The sequence below is a fragment of the Ischnura elegans genome, chromosome 7 (genome assembly GCF_921293095.1).
Source record: "Ischnura elegans chromosome 7, ioIscEleg1.1, whole genome shotgun sequence".
NCBI lineage: Eukaryota > Metazoa > Arthropoda > Insecta > Odonata > Coenagrionidae > Ischnura > Ischnura elegans.
In genome coordinates this window covers 78,887,393-78,905,134 of record NC_060252.1, presented here as the reverse complement: position 1 = coordinate 78,905,134, position 17,742 = coordinate 78,887,393, and the positions used below count along the sequence as shown (strand labels likewise).

Here is a 17,742-nt window from a genome sequence, read left to right as displayed (position 1 = left end):
GTCAATAGCTGGTAGATTGTCTGATTGTCCTTTGGAAAATCCTGGAATCATTTCTTGGTAGGAGAATAAACACCTCGGATAATATGTGTTTATTAGTAATCGACTACTAAACAACGCAACTGACCACAGCGAGCAGATATATTATAAAGATAGCGGAGATCGAGTGTTACGGGGGTTTTTCACGATATTTTCAAGTGGTTCTACGTCATCAGGGCCATCAGCCAATCAGACGCCTTAATTCTTTTTTTACATATTTTAAGGCTAATATTTAGCTTTAATATTAATTTTTCGACTTTAATATCAACATTTTCGTATTCTAAGGAAAAAAATGAAGGGAAACGATGTAAATCTGATACATAACAAATTTTATGCAACTGGCCCAATGGGCCTCTCCTCCATTGGAACTGGAAAAAAGTTTATAACTGCAGATGAGATGGGGAGAGCGCCGGTAGCTTTGAATGTTTCAGAGGAAGACAGAGAGTTATTTGTGAAATCTATTGTAGACTCTCTCAAATTGAGCCACCCAAGCTCACAAATAGTGAGGTCTCATGAGAGTCATGGTGAGAGCCTCTCCCTGCACTCGTTGTTGATAGGGTTTCATTATAGTGTGAACTCACGAAGGGCAGATGATTTTGTGGACTACTGCAGTCACAATGTCACAGACAGAGATATTATTGCAGCAGAGAAGGACACTGAACAGCAAGGTAGTTCAGAAATGTGGCACTCATTAAGATATGGGAGAATAACTGCTTCTAAGTTACATGAAGCTGCCCACTGCCACACCAAGGATGGTGTGCTGGTTGAAACCATTTTAGGGGCATATAGAATAGATGATAATTTGGCCATGTCTCGAGGCAGGAACTTAGAAGTTGCTATAAAAAATGTTGTGGAGAGCAAATTAGGCGTGAAAATCTCTGACTGTGGGCTCTTTTTAAGGGGAGATTATCCTGTTTTGGGCGCATCACCTGATGGCATTGATGAAAACAATGTATTTGAGTTCAAGTGCCCTATTAGCTTGAGTAGCTATGCAAAATATATTGTTCAATGCAATGGTTCATTCTTCCCTGCAAAACAGCATTTTGCCCAAATGCAGCTACAAATGCTGATGACTGGTAGGAGGAAGGGGTATTTTTGTGTTGCTAGACCTGACTTCGAGGATAGCCAGGAGGTCAAAATAGTGTCTGTTGACTTTGATCAGCATAAATGCATGGCATTGATTAATAATGCAATGAAGTTTTGGAAGGAAAATATATTTCCTGTAATGTACAATTCTTTATTTTGATTACTTACATACTTGATACTTGTGTTACTGTTGGTTTTATAAAGAGTAATATTAACAAATTTCTTATGTTTCCTTGTATTATTTGTCTATACCAATGCTTGGAAGAGAGCTATGACAGTGAAGTAGTGATTATGGAGTAGGACAAACGGAAATCCTAATCTTACTGCCTAAAGCAATGAAGTGGAAGAGAACATATATGCATTTTCTATTATGTCTCCCTATCTATATTGAACTTTGATATTTGATATCATATTACTGCCATCAAGAATTACATTCAATACATTGCCCCACTGTCTGCCAACTAAATCAGTTCATTTACATTAGAAAGATATTTTATGAGTACTTTAAATCTATAATTTTTCTTCTACTCCTAAAATAGGTTGCCAATGTGACTGCAATAATTGTTGGGCCTAGTCAGAGGCATTTTCAAACGGGTTTCAAAAGATAATTTTGATTTTCCTTTGACCTATCTAAAGCTTTCGATTACACTTACTATGAAATTTTATTTCTTAAGCTCAAGAGTATGGTTTCAAATGAAAGTCTCTAGACTGTATTATATGTCTTCTCTCTATTAAGTAAGAATTGTAAAATATTCTCCATTTGTTGGTAACTCTTTTTCCCCCACCACTGAAAATTAAAAGTGCTGACCCTCAAGGTCTTAATCTTGGTACAATCCGTAACAATTTACTACTCATTTAATTATCAAGCAAAGTATACCTCAACCTGCCAACCCATACTGTTTTCAGGAGATAATTCATGCCTTTGGTATTGGTGAATATCATTGGAATAAGAGGGTACATCATATATGTCATAGGGATGTTCATGTGGTGTGCAACTAACTGACTCCAAATACAGTTGAAGTAGTTAATACAAAAATTATTATCAAAAATTGTTCTCCTTCATCAAGCCTATTACAAGGAAAAGACAGCAATTCGAGAAACCCTCAACTAACATAAAATTCTGAGACTTTCATCTTAACGACAATCCAGAATGGTCACACGATGTAGATAATACCATAGGGGTTAAGGCCATATATATCTTCATTGTCACTAAAGAATTCAAAGCTTACGGTGACACCTTAAAAATGCATCATAATGTGTATAATATGGATATGAATCTGAATTATTCATAAAATATTTCATAGAATAATAGCAGTCATGGTGCTGCTGCTTACTTCACGCCATTGATTTGTTTAGTTGAAGGAAGGAAATAGTCAAATATGCAGCTGCAGTGGGAAGCATTTTGTATGTTTTAGGCAAGACATCATAAGGTATAACAACTGAACTTTGTAACAATGCTACAAGATACAAAAATATACAATAAGAATAAATTGAAAAAAGACATATCAAAGGTATCTGTAAGGATAATGCGCTATCAGTGAAGGTAGCCAAAGACAGAAGTATTATGATGATCAGAGCACATTTCAATGACATTACACAATTCTTCCTTGACAGTTTATGATGCCACATGTCACAGCAACAACCATATCTTTTTTGCTGATGGCATTGTGAGATATGCAAGCATGGAGCACAAGATACCTGAATTCCCTTAATCTGCTAATAACTCGCTCCACATGTATTCTCAAAGCAGCAATTTGCTTTGTCTCCCTCACCTGCATGGAGTTTAGCACCTCACCTGAGGCAACAATAGGGGGTCTTACCAGCTGGCAACCTTTCTTTGTCAGTAATCCATCTATGTGCTTTAACTGTGCTTGTGCTTCTGCCATGACTGATACCCCTGATGGGAGAACTTCAAGGAACCCACAATCCTCAACTATGGCTGCATCACTGGCACGACCTCCATAACCTTTTGATACAAAATTAACTAGGCCATCTGGAGTACATGAAACTAAGTACTTTAGTGTATTACACTTTTTGTACTCGGACCATGTAAGGGCCTGAGACAAAGGATTCGATGGCTTTTCAATCTCTACTTCAAAACAATCAATTATTGATTCCACCTTGGCATATCTAGCCCGAAATGGAATGGGGAGATTCATTTTTATATCAAATGAGGAAGGCCAAATAATAAGTCCTCTCAAGTAACTATACATTAGGGGCAGAATCTTTGCAAATATGCGACTGGCCTGACTCTTGCTAATGCCAAAGTCATGCCCGAGGACTTCAAATTGTTCATTTAGTCTTATTTTCTTTAGAGTCAACACGATTTCTCCCTCTTTACATTTAGTGAATTCACACAACTTTTCAATTACTGTGTATGAATCCACTGGTAGACCTATATAAAGTCTAGGATAAACTTTAATCCTTTTGATGATGGCTGATGATACATCCATCACACCACCCAATGGAAATGAATCAAGGATATCTTCTTCCCCAAATTCATACGAGTCATCTGAAGGGGCTTGCATTTCTTCTTCAGAAGATGATGATGCCTCAGCACTGAGCTCCATGTCTTCCACTGCCTTCTTTGGTTGCTTAGGCAACTTCAGAGGTGACGTACTGTTAGATACTGTTCTCGGAGAACATTGAACACCCTTGCTTCTCACATTTTTTAACATTGTGTTAACCTAAAGTAAATGAAAATTCAAAGATGGATTAGTACTTGATATAGTCTAATTTAAAGAATATAACATGCATCCATTTATTTATTCCCAAATTGATGACATCCGTCACTAAATCCCCAAATTAAAATCTTCCATCTTTCACATACAATGGTGGTTATGAATAGTCATGTATAAAAATTCCCTAAAAGCAAACAGTGGATAAGAGAACTAATAGGATGATGCTGCAAACTTTACTGCAAGTCAAAAACCCAAGGAACAATTTCTAGCGGAACTAGTCAAAACCATATCATGCACTGTGATATGATTTCGGAAGCTAAGGAAATCTTCTCATCATTCCTACACCAGAGTTTGTCTATCATTCAATATTTACAATTATTTCTCTACATATTCACCTTATACATTAACTATTGATGGCAAATTGTTCCTGAGAAAATAAAAAAATTGAAGGGAGGATTCTTGAAATTTATGAATCCCACTGCAATTTATGAATTCCACTGAAAATATTATCACCTCTCTCAATTTACAAATTCTGTTATTAATAATGGGTACAATCTTATTTCAATACTGTTCAGAGTTTTTTTCTACTGATGAACAACTATTAAATGCAGCACCACTCTTAGCCAAAGCAAGGGCTATTATTGCTTTACCTTTCAAGGCCTCACTCAATTTAATACTAGTTTTCATACCGTTGGATCACGCTTGGATTAAGCTTTTTTAGACTCCCTTCAAGCATAGAGTAAGTATATTATTATTAAAGTCTCCTGCTGTATTTCCTCAGATACTTTGTTGGACTGTGACCCTGACCATTCCCCCAAAAACATAAACATTAAACCCTCCAAGGATGTTGATTTAGCTACTTACAAAATCCTAATTTATCATTACAAAAACAGTGATTATGTAATTTATGTATTTAAATATGACAGCTTATTCTGGTTCTTGTAAATGAACATGCAAAAGTGCCAGCTCGTAAATAATAATAATTATTAATCTAAGTACCTGCACGGAAATATTTTTTGAGCAGTTCTCTTCTTTACTGTTCTCGCCACAGCTTATTCCAGGTGTATCCTCAGGAGTATTTGGCAATGGAAGAGGATATTCCGTCGATCCAAGGCTTTCATTCAGGCATTCATTGACCCGTTCCATTTCCTGACACTCTTCCATGGCATCGGCCACTAAACTTATTCGCTGCCTCTTCACAGTTGCAGCTCGCTGGGGCCTGATATGGCTACTCTCTCTATCTTTCTGACAACTGAAAATGTGCGGAATGACTCCCTTTTTCAGATAGAGTTTTGAGACCATTCCCATTCTATACTCAAGTATATTTTCGACGTCATCAGTGACCTATTTAAAAGAAATTTTTCGTAAATGAAATGCACATTAACAGAAAGCAACATCTATGTTATCAAGAAAAATGCACCTCCCATTTCTGCCGGCGAATGTCTTATAAGAAAAGACGCAAAAGACAATTGCGATATAGCATACTTATCTTAACACTGGTACTCACATTGAAGTGGTCTTCGCAGCAAGAGAAAGTGGTTTTCGGTCCGAGCATTTTATCTCTTCGTGCCGCCGTGAACCACTTCTTACGCAGTTCGGGATCCGTAGGACCATTAAAAAATAATTTTTCTGGGTTCCTATTAGTCGTACTCTGGCAGTGCGGGACGAAACAGTATCTATAAGACTTGCTAGATGGAGCCATACTTCTCGTAGGCACCAAAAAACTATGTAGAATGGATGAATTTCCAACATTTCCAACGTTACACCAGAACTCCAACGTATTGCTGTCCTCCGTCGAGTGGTGTTTCGTCACATCCGGTTGGCGGCAGAAGTGGCCCGTTTGAAATGACTTTCAAAAATCGAATTTTTGAGCGCTGATTACTTAATAACGGCGCATTGAAAAAATACCTGGACTATTTTGTCACATCTCAATTTGATCATATTTTCATATACCAAAGTAAAAAAAAATCATGCAACTGGCCCATTACTAACCCTTCAGAAACTGGCAATGTCTGAGAAGCAGACATTTCGTGAGAGACGTGAATCTCACTACTTTCCTCGTGCGTTAGACGAGGTGGAACCACTTCTCAAGAGGATTCTCGTTCATTATTAGAAACTTCACTTCCATCGGACAAATTAGCCTTATTCCTAGCCTTACGATCCTCGCCCGTGGTTAAATAAGTTTTATCGTACGGGTTGTCAGTACCTCCAGGCATTTTGAAAAGTGAAGTGACGACAACGAGAAAAAGAGAGAGAAAGAGCGAGAAATAAAACTATCTCTCATTATTAGAAGAATCCAATCGACCAAAAATAGTGCGAGAATGACTAGCTGCTATCCAAACTATCAAGAACATTACGAAAAAAATGTCAAATGGCATATGACCACGAGGAAAAGTCGGCAACACTAGTCACGTAATCCCACACGAACCAAAAAGCACTTACGGCGTTATGGTAGTGACGGCTGGGAGCCGCTCTGGGCGACCGATGCCGATCGTTTTTTCCTCTGCCGGAGTTCACATACCACTCAATTGCGGAAAAACTAGAAGATATAGAGACTTGCTGTTTTCTTTATTGTATTTAGGAGACGTGTATTCACATACAGGGAGGAAAGAAATAGTAATATGTCCTCAGGTGATCGAGAAAATCAAGTTGGACTTTGGCTAATTATAACTGGACTCCAAGCTAAAACATGAAATTTCTAAAACGAGTATTCTGTGGCTGCACCTTTCTTCCACAATCACCTTGAGACCCACAGTTCTATGTCAATTCGCGTGGCCTAAAATGGGTACACCGTGGAGTACTGCAGGCCCAAAACGGTGACGAAGGACGTGATTCGGGCCAATTCGAATTTCTTACCTCCCCTCGCCCCGCTCCGCCCTCCCAACAACGGCAACGTCGCAGAAAGTGGAATGGGGACCGCTCCCCTCAGCCCCTCATACGAAGGCCCACCTTTCCAGCTCTCCCGTGTCGCAGTCAACACAGGGAGATTGACTAGCGAGTATCAGATTAGTACTCTTAGCTGGGTTCAAAAGTTGAAGCAGGCTGATATAGCAGTAGCTCCAAAAGGATTACTCGCGACAAATTTCAACAAATAAGAGTCTCAAGAGTGCCAATACGCTTCATATAGAAAAACAAAAGAATTGACAGTTGCGAAATAGATATAATTTCATCTTTCTTTATTATGAGAAAATTAAATGAATTTTTGGCTAACCAATGATCCCTCACAAGAAGTAACTTGAAATAGTAATCTGTCATTATATTTTTTGCCCTCCTAGATAAATCAGCATTTTCCGCTTGCGATATGTACACAGCCATCGGCTCCTACTGCGTTCCTAGTTTAACTGCTTCAACTTCACTAACATGTTGAATGAAGACCTCAATCGATTCTTACCTTCTTCCCGATGCTTTTCACTCTCTGCCTACCCTTACGAGTCGCGCGTAATAGTTAAATGCTATAGTAGTCAACTCCGACGTGTAAACCCAGCTTTGAAGCCATGGAGAGGGAGAGAAAGAAATTATTTTCGACTTCGCTGAGTAGGAGCATGGAAACTTCCAAGTGTCACGGAGTAAAATCTTGTGCCTCTGAAGTTTCACTTCGTTGGGAGAATCGGCAATAGTAAAAGCAATAGCCTCAACCCTTGAACTCGTTTAATTGTGGCAGCTTCAAAAATAGCTTCTTCAATTCTTTTCAAAACACAAAATTAAGTCTTCCATATTAAGTTGAGGAAGTTTTTGATAAAATATTGGGATTTTTAAAGAATGAAGTACAGGGGTTTTGCTATATTGTGATGTTTGAATTGATTGCGAGTGTAGGAGAAGGAATTTTGGACGGTTTAGTTGGACAACATTAGCTTGGGAAGAGATATTATCGGTGTAAACGATGAATAGACTTTTTAATAAACAATCAAGATATAAAAATACAGTTACAAAAACATTTCTGGCAGCTAAAGTGAACATATTTAAGTAATACTTTTTTACTAATTTTGGAAGTTGATATACGATTAGAAAGAGTGAAGTGAGGAAATACAGTTGAGAAGAGGAACTTTTCAAAAATATTTTCTTACATACTATAGGATAAAACATCTTAAATTGAGAAGCAGAAATCCAAATGATTAGACATATTACGACGTAAATAGCTGCGTGAAATATTTTATTAAATTACATTTTGGAGAAATTATATCTTCGCTCTCTTTTCCACTATTGCCTTGCTGATATGAGCAGCTTCTCTTATATCTTCAATGCAAAGCCTTTTGCCGTACCTAGGTAGGACTATTTCCGGCAACAAGCATTCCATGAAGAATCTATAACAGAAAATTAGAGGTAATTGTTCCACATTTCAATTCTATTGGATATTCAGTAAAAGTTTAAAAAAATTACTTTGTGAGCTTTGGCTCCACTTCCTTCATCCACCATTCATTGTTGGGCGGAATTATTTCTAATTCGTGGCTCCAACCTTTCGTATACACAAAAAATAAACATCTGGCCCTTTTAGTCATCCTTAGTTGACTTTGCACCTGATAAAAATAATTGTGCGTCTCTTTAAGGATATATTTTCCATCTTTTAGCTGCACATAGGGAAGCTGTAATGATAATGATAAATAATTAGGGCGAATCTGTTCACTGCATATATGACATGGTTGTATTCAAAACGCTGTGTCGTGTTATGATATTTGCTCGATAAATTTGGCAGTATCAACAGCAGAAAATCAAAAATTAAGGGGCCTTCGAAATAAGTTTTAGGTAAGCAAGTAGACTAGTATTAAATAAAAAAATATGAGTTAAATTACAAATCTATAAATGGAAATTAGTTAAATGCATAAATGAGTTAAATTAATAAATGAAAAAACGACCAAATTTTATATATTTAGCTGCATATGCTACTATTTATAACCTTTTTTGCATTAAAAGCTTCTTCAAATGTTGGAAAGGAGGCAGCGGTGACACCAGGACACTTCACTTCTAAGACAGTATCGCTTCCAATCAGACCGTCTAATAGGAAAAATTAAATTGATAGAATGAGTTTACATTAGGTAAATTTTAATATAAGAGGTTTATCTGAATGATTTACAGACAGCATTGATATTACCTGGACTAGCCGAAAGATATGGAAACTCCTCATCAACATATAAGCCGCTGGGTTCAACCTTGTATCCCATGCTTCGCAAGTGATCTTTCGCTATCTCCTCCATGTTTTTTCCATTCACCATGTCCGGAGTGCATACGGATCCGTATAAAATGGAATGCACAAGCCTTTTACAGGAGGTGTATGGTCGCATATGGCAAACCTCCCCGTGATTGGAAGCGGACAATCTTTTCCGACGCTCTGTCATCCAAATACTTCTGTCTACTTGAAGCGTTGTAGACTTCTGCAGTTGAAATCTATCCTCTGCGGTCATTCTGCTTAATTTTTCAATGAAATCGGCTTTCATGCGTTCCAATAATTCTAGTGACTCTGGTGCATCATCATCCACCATCCCGTAATCTTTGTCAGGCCCAGCTCTTTTTGCTCCTGTTTTCAATTTCTTTTTACTTTGCAGCCCTTGCGCTCTTCGTTCCCTCATTCTCTTGGTCTGCCTCATATTGTTATCTTCAAATGTTTTGGTGTATTTTCCTGAGATAAAAACGTCTTGACACTTATTTCACAAAGAATCCCCAGTCAACATTCCAAAAAAATTAAATCTACTTTTCTATGCCTTCATTCCTCTCTATTCATAAATTATTTTGATGGTTATGATAATTACTTACCAGGACTGTAACCACCCGTTGTTGCCTTGTGAATCTTTCCTTGAAAATGGCAAGAGGAATTCAGGGATACGACTGCAGAATGACACCGGGTTCCAAATGATTTACTTTTAGCATAGTTAATGCGTTTTCCGTTCAGATATTTCGCAGCTACGCTGTTCAAGGTTTCGCACATACTATTAGTAGCGCGAAAAATCAAACTTCTTGAATTATTTGCCATCTTCTCAACTAATTTCTGTATTGGAGTCCACATATTAGCAGCTATGAAGTCTGGCACTAAGTTAACCTCATCCTCTTTCCCGTCTGGCCCTTTACAAAAGTAATCGGCGCATCGATCATGCTGCCCGAACACATGGCTAGGACAATTGATGATGTCGTTACGAAGTGCCATTATTCGGTTTTGCATGGAGATACCTGTTAAAATAAATAAAGGTTAATCACACGTATTTTCTCGTCTCATATGCCATGAATAACCTCTAATTTTAATACCTTTCTGATTTTTCCAGTGTATACTAGCACAGGAAATAGCTGTGCGAATCTTCATGACGTTTGCATCCAGTTTATGACGAGGGTGGGCTGGGTATTGCGTGTCATCCTTAATTTTGCGCATATTGTTGCAGAAGTTTCGTCGAAGGTGGCTTATGCATTCAATTTTTTTCACGGGCATTGCAATTCCGTATGGGCTGGTCTCCAGTAAGCGTCTGTGGACACTACTGTCTCCGTCACCTATTATAAACAAGATAAGTGTTTGAACTGTTTGGAATATTCTCTCGTTCCCTTTGAGCAATTGAATTCAAATACAGGGAGCGAACCTATTAATTGGTGGAATATAAGATTATGCATCGATTCACTCTTTGCGAAACCTTCTGCAATTATGTCAGCTTCCATGCTGGTCGAGCTTCCATCCCAATTTTTAGCACATTTAACCTTGTGAGCTGGGTCTATAGGTTCGCTTCGTGCCTCCCTCAAAGCGCAATAACTGCAGTACTTATTCCTTACTGCCAGAAATAACACCTTTTTTGTTCGTGCACCAACTATGGCTGCCTAAAATGAAACATTCATCTTAAAATGATATTAATACCATTACTCTTTTCTACTGATTAATTTTTTTTCCAGCAGGGAATTTTTGCCTGCGCGTTATATATAAAATGTAAGTGCACTAATTTATAAGCAACATGAAAATCATCTGGCTATGTAGCCAACCTCGGAAATATTTTTCATAGTGATTAAAAATTGCACGAGGCGTAACTACTTATAATTTATTAAAAATAGGTTAGCCTATTTGAGAACCCATACTTATTAAATAATTTATAGGTACCTAATATTGACTCCTTACCTGCCCCGATAGTGAGTCATACTTCGTTTTATAACTTCGCTTGCCCCACATACCATCAGCGATGACCGTGATTACAGGTCTACCATCTTTGTCAAATGACCCCTCCTCTAAGGCAATTCTTCTTTCCTCCTGCCCTGCTGTGGCCATCTCCTGCGATGCAACACTATATATTATTTCTCCCAGCTTATCTTCATATTTTGCATATGTTTTGGCGGTCATGCAATGCATGTTGAGTGCTGCACAAAGGGGGCTTAGATTTGAGTAGCCGCCGCCACCATCAATTGTCCCTGTTACTGCAGCATCGTTCACGTCCATCACAGTGCCAGAATCATCCTGACTGTGGATCACTGTCTCCTTCCCGCACATTTTACACTTAAACTTCCAGTGACAGAGGAGACCAGTCATCCATTCGCCTACGTATTCACAGTCCATAAATGAGCATCCTAACTGGTGTTTATCTGAAAATATCTGGGAAAACATATAGAAATGCTGGACTATACTACGGCTCCTGTCATGAAGAGGATCCAGCCCTGATTCTTCACTCTCAATGATTGACGCTTGAGACCTGCAGAAACATTTTAAACAAAAAATGTAAACGCCTCCTTCACGCAGGTATCCAACAACTATTCATGGTACTAGTATAATCACCTTTGGTGCGATTCAAACGGTTTGATAGGAGATACGTCCATCGGCATGCCCATATCATATTCGTCGACGTTGGATTGTCTCCCTAGACGAGGAGTGGAAGCTTCTCCCATTTCAAACGTCTTGCGGCGTGGGGTGCAGTTTGCCTTCGCAAGAAAGATGGTATCTTCTGCTTGAATTAACCCCTTGCCTCCTGTTTCTATTCGTCCCTCATCCTTGGATACGCTTAAAAATGTAACGATATTCAATAAATAAGAACATGTTGCCCTAACATGGCAATGACTAGTAGTATTCTTTTCACAGGAGATATAAATGCCGCATCCGGCCACCGCTATATATATTCTCAACCTACCTTGTGGATATTTCAATACAATCCGAAGCAGAAGCATCACTGTCCTTTGCCAGAACAGGACAGTTTCTTGGAATATTTCTGTCTTGTTGTACTCAGCCAATCCATATGTGCCGGATGTTACATTTTCACTATAAAACTGCAAATATTGTCTTCAAATATTATCAGTAATACATTTTAAGACTTTCAGGAGGTAAATAAGATTCACTTTGATTATCAGTGCAAGTTTGGTCACAATTCATAAATTAATAAACGAGTTATAAATTGTTTTGGCGTGTAACGGATGTTACACAAAGGGGAACAGCCTACTTTAGTTCATGGATATCTAACTAAAATTCAGCCCACCTAAGATACCAGTGGAAATATTAAATATTTGTTAGCTTTATATAATGTATATACTTTACTTTGAGCTACAAATTACAACTCTTAAAATATTAGAAATAACTAATAAAAATTATTTTCCTTTGTAACGGATGTTACATCGATTTTGTAACGGATGTTACACAATTTTCCCCCTTGGTAAAATAGCCTATAAAATGAACCCCTTTGAAAATTTTCAGATTTAAAACACAAATTAAGGTATATAATAAAGAATGCAGATGATTTTTATGAAATAAATTATTTATTTATTGATTTGTCATCATATAAAATTCACTTACTCTTACATAAATAAAGTTAAATCATACGTTGAACCACATTAGGCTTATTATTTTTTTATACAAACTGAATAACTCAAGTATAGCCTATATAACATCTCATAAACTTAAATTACTTACTTTTACAAACATTAAACCAAAATATCAAAGCAATATTATAAAATAACATCAATGAAATCTAGACTTAAATTATTTTTCTTTAGCCTTTACGCTATTTATTTATAGTCTTCTTATACAAATTGTATAAGTTAGGTATATAGCCTATAATTCCTCTCCTGAAATTTCATTAGTTAATTGACAAACTTAAATCAAAATATCAAAGCAATACTATAATGCAACTCCATTTAAAACTGTTCCTCTAAAGAATTATCGTTCTAGCTCATGTTTTAACATACCTACGATAAGTTACTTATATACAAGGATTGGGTATGGATACTTATAATGTACCCTGTCCTGTCCTGCACACGTTATATCAGGGTTTGGTAGAATTTTTACTATTTGTTCAAAATCAACATACTTTTCACCATCTTCATTGATTTTAAAAAGACAGCCTTCGTTACCAACTGCAGTAAGAAACAAAACACCAACTTCTCCATCATCACAAACCGGAGTTTGACACACTGCCGCATATGTAAAACTGTTTCTACTCGTATTGTACTTCACCAGCACATGTGTGTCAGGGACGATTTGACTTTCTTCAATTACTTGTTCTTCTGCACACTCATCTCCAACAAGTTCTGCACACTCATCTCTATCAAGTTCATTCTCCAGTTGCCAAAGAGCCCCAACTCCGCTGATACAAGAACTGACTGATTCGCTGGATTCCGAGTCACCGGAATATACATCGGAATATCGAAGGGGGGTTTGCTTCGTCTTCTTCTTTTTTTTCTCCCCAGGACTGACAACAACTTGATGTTTATTCATCGAAGATCGGTTGGTGAAAGCAGCAAGAATATGCTTTTCATCAAACTTTTTAAAGTGATGATACTTTTGGATTCCTATAACTTCTGCTGCGTTCTCCCATCGTTGTTGTAGCATTTTTCCAGTCTCGACTACATCTTGTTTTGGAACGAACAATACTTGGACAGATTCACAGGTTTTCTCACAGACATCAAAAAACTCCTGTGCTGTGTTTATTATCACAGAGCGGGATTTGATCTTAATCCAGATCTGTCGCTTGAGTTGGCCTCCGATTGCATCGACAGCACCTTTCCCATGACCAGGTGCAAATGAGCTCCATTCAACATTCTCTACATTCAAATCGTTAGCAAGGAAACAGATATTTGAAGTAGTGAATTTGCTCTTAAATTGAGCAGAACAGTTGTCTGAGAATATTAGCAGGTTTGTCAAATCCTCATAACAAAATGCCTTGAAATGGCTGATAATAGTTTTCAAGAAAACCCAGCTTGATTCTTTAGAATGAGTTAAATCATCACTTCCTACAACATAGGACTTAACTCCATTCTCATACCAAATACAAGCTGTAAATAAAGTTACTTGTCTGTGGCCCCAGTGTCCACTCTGTATCTCATCTTGAGGCGTAAGAGAAACGTTTTCAGCATAGTCGATTTGTATGATAGCTGTACCCTTGTTGATCTTACTCTTAACATGATCAAAGTATGCTGATTGCACCTTCTGGACAAAACAATGGAATTTAAAACTTGGTAGCATTTCATTAATTTCTTTAACAACTGTTTGTAATGCAGTTGTTTTTTCAACTACTTGGTATTTACCTTCAATTTTCTGCCAAGTTTTCCACTTTGTAATTGCTGACAAATCAATGTTTTCCTTCAACACAGTTTTGATATCTTGAGTACAAGTTTTGCATTTATTAGTCATGCAACTTTCGCTCATAGTGTTGCAGCACACTAAGTCCAACAAGCTGCGATGGTTAAAATTTGATCCTAAACCAGCAGCAGTCTTTAACCCCTCTACCAAGAAAGCAAAATTTGCATGTTTCACACACACACAAACATTGTGTGGTGTGTTAGCCACTGGTAGAACATGTTTAGGTCTCAAATCAAAAAACTTGGATCTGGATACAGAAACATTGTATTTTTCCTGAAACAATTCTCTTGCTTCGTCTATAGTCATGACTAAAAATCTTTTTTGTTTTTGAATTTTCTTCTGTGTTTCAGGATCATATATTTTTACACAGTCCCTTTTCCCCGGGGCTTGCCAGCTGATATCATCGGTTTCGTACCATTTTATAACTTGTTCGTTCATTTCCTCACAAAACTTTTTTCTAGGTATGGTGTTTTGTTTTAGTTGGACTAAGTCTGAATCAGTTAACTTCTCAACTTTCAATAATTGCCGGATGACAGCTTTTTTCTTTTTAGGGCTGAAAGGCAGCGACTTCCGCACTTTAAACACCGCCTTCTTAAGAGTGCTTTCTTTCTTGTAAGAGCCTAAAACTTTAGTAGGAGTAGACTCACTATGGTGCGTTTGAGCAGGTCTTTGCTTTGCCCGCCAAGCTTTTACTCTTAAGCGGGTCTCTTCTTTTTTCTTTAATTTTTGTTCATCAGTCATTTCTTCTTTTGCTTTATTCCGGTTATCTTTGTTCCTTTTTGCGTCCTTTTCGAGATGTTCTTTCCATTTCTGTTCATTTTTTTTCTTGTTATACCAATATTTTGCCATCCTATTCTTAAACACAGGTGGGTTTTCAGAAGCATCTTCGTGACTTGCCATTGACAGGTCCTGTAACAAAACCACTCTTTGTAGCCAAACAAACTAAGACTCAAATTGGTTGTACAAAGTTATACAAATTAATGGCAATTTTGTATCAACTTAAATCTTTACTTTTATTTGTTAATCAGGCCTAGGCCTAATTAAAATAGTAGGCACAAACAATTTAGGCCAACATTTCTTTTGAAATTTGTATAAATAAAAACGGTCGGGATGTAGGCTAAAATAAAGCTATTTATATTAATTAATAGGTATTAATGATTAAATACCATTCAGAAGTATTTGGTAACTTGTTCAAATCCTAAACAGTGAAAATAGTGATAGTAAAGATAAAAATATGTGTGGTAAATGTTGTAAATAAGGTTATAACTAATAGGTTGATGCTTGTAACATCCGTTACGTAACGGATGTTACAAGATGTAAAACTGTTATAAAAGTGTAATTTGACATTAATATGTAAATTTAAAGGGATATACCAACAGATGCATTACTTAACCTTACTTTTGGAAACTTTCATTGTTTTCCTTAAAACCATTCATATAAATAAATAACTTTTTCATGTTTTTGTGTAACGGATGTTACATGCAACCTTCTTTTGTATAACATTTAAAAAATGCATTAAGAATCTTACCTGATCTTTCATTTTTGTGATGTCACTTGAACATAACCTCTTCTTCAATCTAATCACAGTTTAGTGAACTAGTGAATTGTGCCTCCACCACAGAGCTCAAAACTTAAACATTTTTACACAGAGGAATCCGGACCTTGAATGATGCAACTTCAAATCATTCAAAAAAGTGGGAAAAAATAAAAATATTAAAATTTACTTTTTTGATTCATTAAATTAAACTTATACTTTACAGTTGAACATAAATTATTTATTTCTCGTATTAAATCTAATTTTTTTCTCAAATTCCCCTTTTATGTGGATATGCTGTACTTTACGATGATTAGCATGCCACTAGCTAGAATCAATAAATAACATTTGAAATGGTGTCAGTCTCACACTGAATACATAAAAATAGTCTTCCTTTATTCTTTGCATTTTAAATTGCTCTTTCATCCTCCTTTCGGAACACAGAATTTCTTCAATGTTCTTATTGCTTTTCTATCATTAAGATCATTTGGCCAGCAAAAAGTCAGTCTGTCAGTGAAGACCTTAGATATTTGTTAGATGAAGTGGGGTGAAAACCCGGAGGGACCCCTTCGCGGAACAAATATAGCGGTTTTTGTTTACACCAGATGATTGGGTGGGCATAGTTAATTTTACATTGATTTATTGATAATACGAAAATTTGTCATCGATAAATTTTTGTTACATGCATTGAATTGATGTGGAAAGCAACTTTGCATGCTGTAAAAACGGGCTACTTGAGCCCTGCGGGCTAACTTGAGCCCAAAACTGAAAAATGAAGTTTGGTTCTTTGCGTGCTCTCAACATCAGTATAGCACCGCAATTCAGTGATTTGCTGGTAGGTTTAGGCAGTAGGTAGACAATACATCGAGTCTAGGAGGTTAGGGAAGTCACCACCGAGAGCAGTACTGGTTATATAACTTACACTCGTGTTTTTAATTATTTCACTCTGCAAACTTTCGTCTGTATAGACATTAGGAATAACTAAAACTGGAGATAAGTGCGTATATTTCATACCAGGTGTATTGTTAAAGCAAATCGAGACCTTTTTATATCCTGAATAGCTATTAACTGTACAGTATGTTGTTAAGTACAACTAGTACACATGTTCGAAAAATTCGGGCTACTTGAGCCCAGCCTGCTAACCCACTGCTACTTTTCTTGCTCTTGAGTGTATACAGAGTTTGGGCTCAAGTTCCCCACAACAATTTAGTCACTCTTTTAATGTTTAAGGACTGTGCCACCAATTACCAGCTTCTTTAAGAAACAGGAAGGGAAGAAGGTGGTAACAGGATACAATCTTACTTCACACCTCAGTATCAATTTTATTCATTTTTGTGATGCATACTTCGTTTGTCTCCCCTAAGTCATCCTACCTCACTCAACTACTGGAAGTAGTGTATTTTTCGCCACTCAAAATGAAGTGGAAGGGCGTTCTTGACCGATGGAAAGAATAAGGTGCTGGTAAAAGGATCGGTGCTTCCAAAGAATCAGTTCCCGACGCTGTTTCCCTTTGTTTTAGATCAAATTGGTGCAAATATATAAAGCAACCCATAGGCAGGCCTAAAGAAAGCTGGAGTAGTGCCTATAGACGAAATTCAGATTACGAGCCATTTGCCAAATCAATAAAAATCTAGAGAAAATGCAGAATTTTCTATGACTGAGAATGCATTTCTTCAATGACTGCAAGAGAAGAGAGGTGAGTTTGTTCCACCTCACCCTACTTAGAAGAAAAGAACTCCAAGTGTCACCTGGATAAAGTGTAAGAGTGCCCGACTTCTTCTCTTCCAATGCCTCTGTGGAAATCAGCACCCGTCAGGAAAAAGGTGCGAAAGTGAAGGCGCCATGAAAAAACCTAGACCAAAATCCGACAAAGGAACAAAAAGATTGAA

At 37.2% G+C, this 17,742-nt stretch overlaps 5 protein-coding genes across 6 annotated transcripts; 1 reads left to right on the top strand and 4 right to left on the bottom strand.

Moving 5' to 3' along the window:
* The first annotated feature begins 382 nt into the window (after positions 1-382).
* Positions 383-1,282, top strand: LOC124163012. The gene has a single exon (XM_046539795.1). The coding sequence runs from the start codon at positions 383-385 to the stop codon at positions 1,280-1,282; it is 900 nt and encodes a 299-aa protein (XP_046395751.1).
* Positions 1,283-2,714: 1,432 nt separating this feature from the next.
* LOC124163011 lies at positions 2,715-5,111 on the bottom strand. Its single transcript, XM_046539794.1, has 2 exons — positions 4,803-5,111; positions 2,715-3,809 (listed from the first exon to the last, which is right to left on the bottom strand). Exons 1-2 carry the CDS (start codon positions 5,109-5,111, stop codon positions 2,715-2,717), a joined length of 1,404 nt encoding a protein of 467 aa, XP_046395750.1.
* A 1,626-nt stretch (positions 5,112-6,737) lies between these two features.
* LOC124162727 lies at positions 6,738-9,281 on the bottom strand. 2 transcript variants are annotated; one of them, XM_046539345.1, is made up of 4 exons: positions 8,890-9,281; positions 8,695-8,792; positions 8,181-8,383; positions 6,738-8,104 (listed from the first exon to the last, which is right to left on the bottom strand). In XM_046539345.1, the coding sequence occupies exons 1-4, from the start codon at positions 9,275-9,277 to the stop codon at positions 7,978-7,980; spliced, it is 816 nt and encodes a 271-aa protein (XP_046395301.1). In that variant the 5' UTR covers positions 9,278-9,281; the 3' UTR covers positions 6,738-7,977. The 2 variants fall into 2 exon arrangements, with proteins under 2 accessions (XP_046395301.1, XP_046395302.1); XM_046539346.1 differs by lacking the exon at positions 8,181-8,383.
* A 259-nt stretch (positions 9,282-9,540) lies between these two features.
* Positions 9,541-12,716, bottom strand: LOC124163010. Its single transcript, XM_046539793.1, has 6 exons — positions 11,530-12,716; positions 10,882-11,446; positions 10,358-10,589; positions 10,035-10,271; positions 9,747-9,959; positions 9,541-9,587 (listed from the first exon to the last, which is right to left on the bottom strand). The coding sequence occupies exons 1-6, from the start codon at positions 11,913-11,915 to the stop codon at positions 9,541-9,543; spliced, it is 1,680 nt and encodes a 559-aa protein (XP_046395749.1). The 5' UTR covers positions 11,916-12,716.
* A 220-nt stretch (positions 12,717-12,936) lies between these two features.
* LOC124163009 lies at positions 12,937-15,963 on the bottom strand. Its single transcript, XM_046539792.1, has 2 exons — positions 15,848-15,963; positions 12,937-15,228 (listed from the first exon to the last, which is right to left on the bottom strand). Exons 1-2 carry the CDS (start codon positions 15,857-15,859, stop codon positions 12,937-12,939), a joined length of 2,304 nt encoding a protein of 767 aa, XP_046395748.1. The 5' UTR covers positions 15,860-15,963.
* Between the last annotated feature and the right edge of the window lie 1,779 nt (positions 15,964-17,742).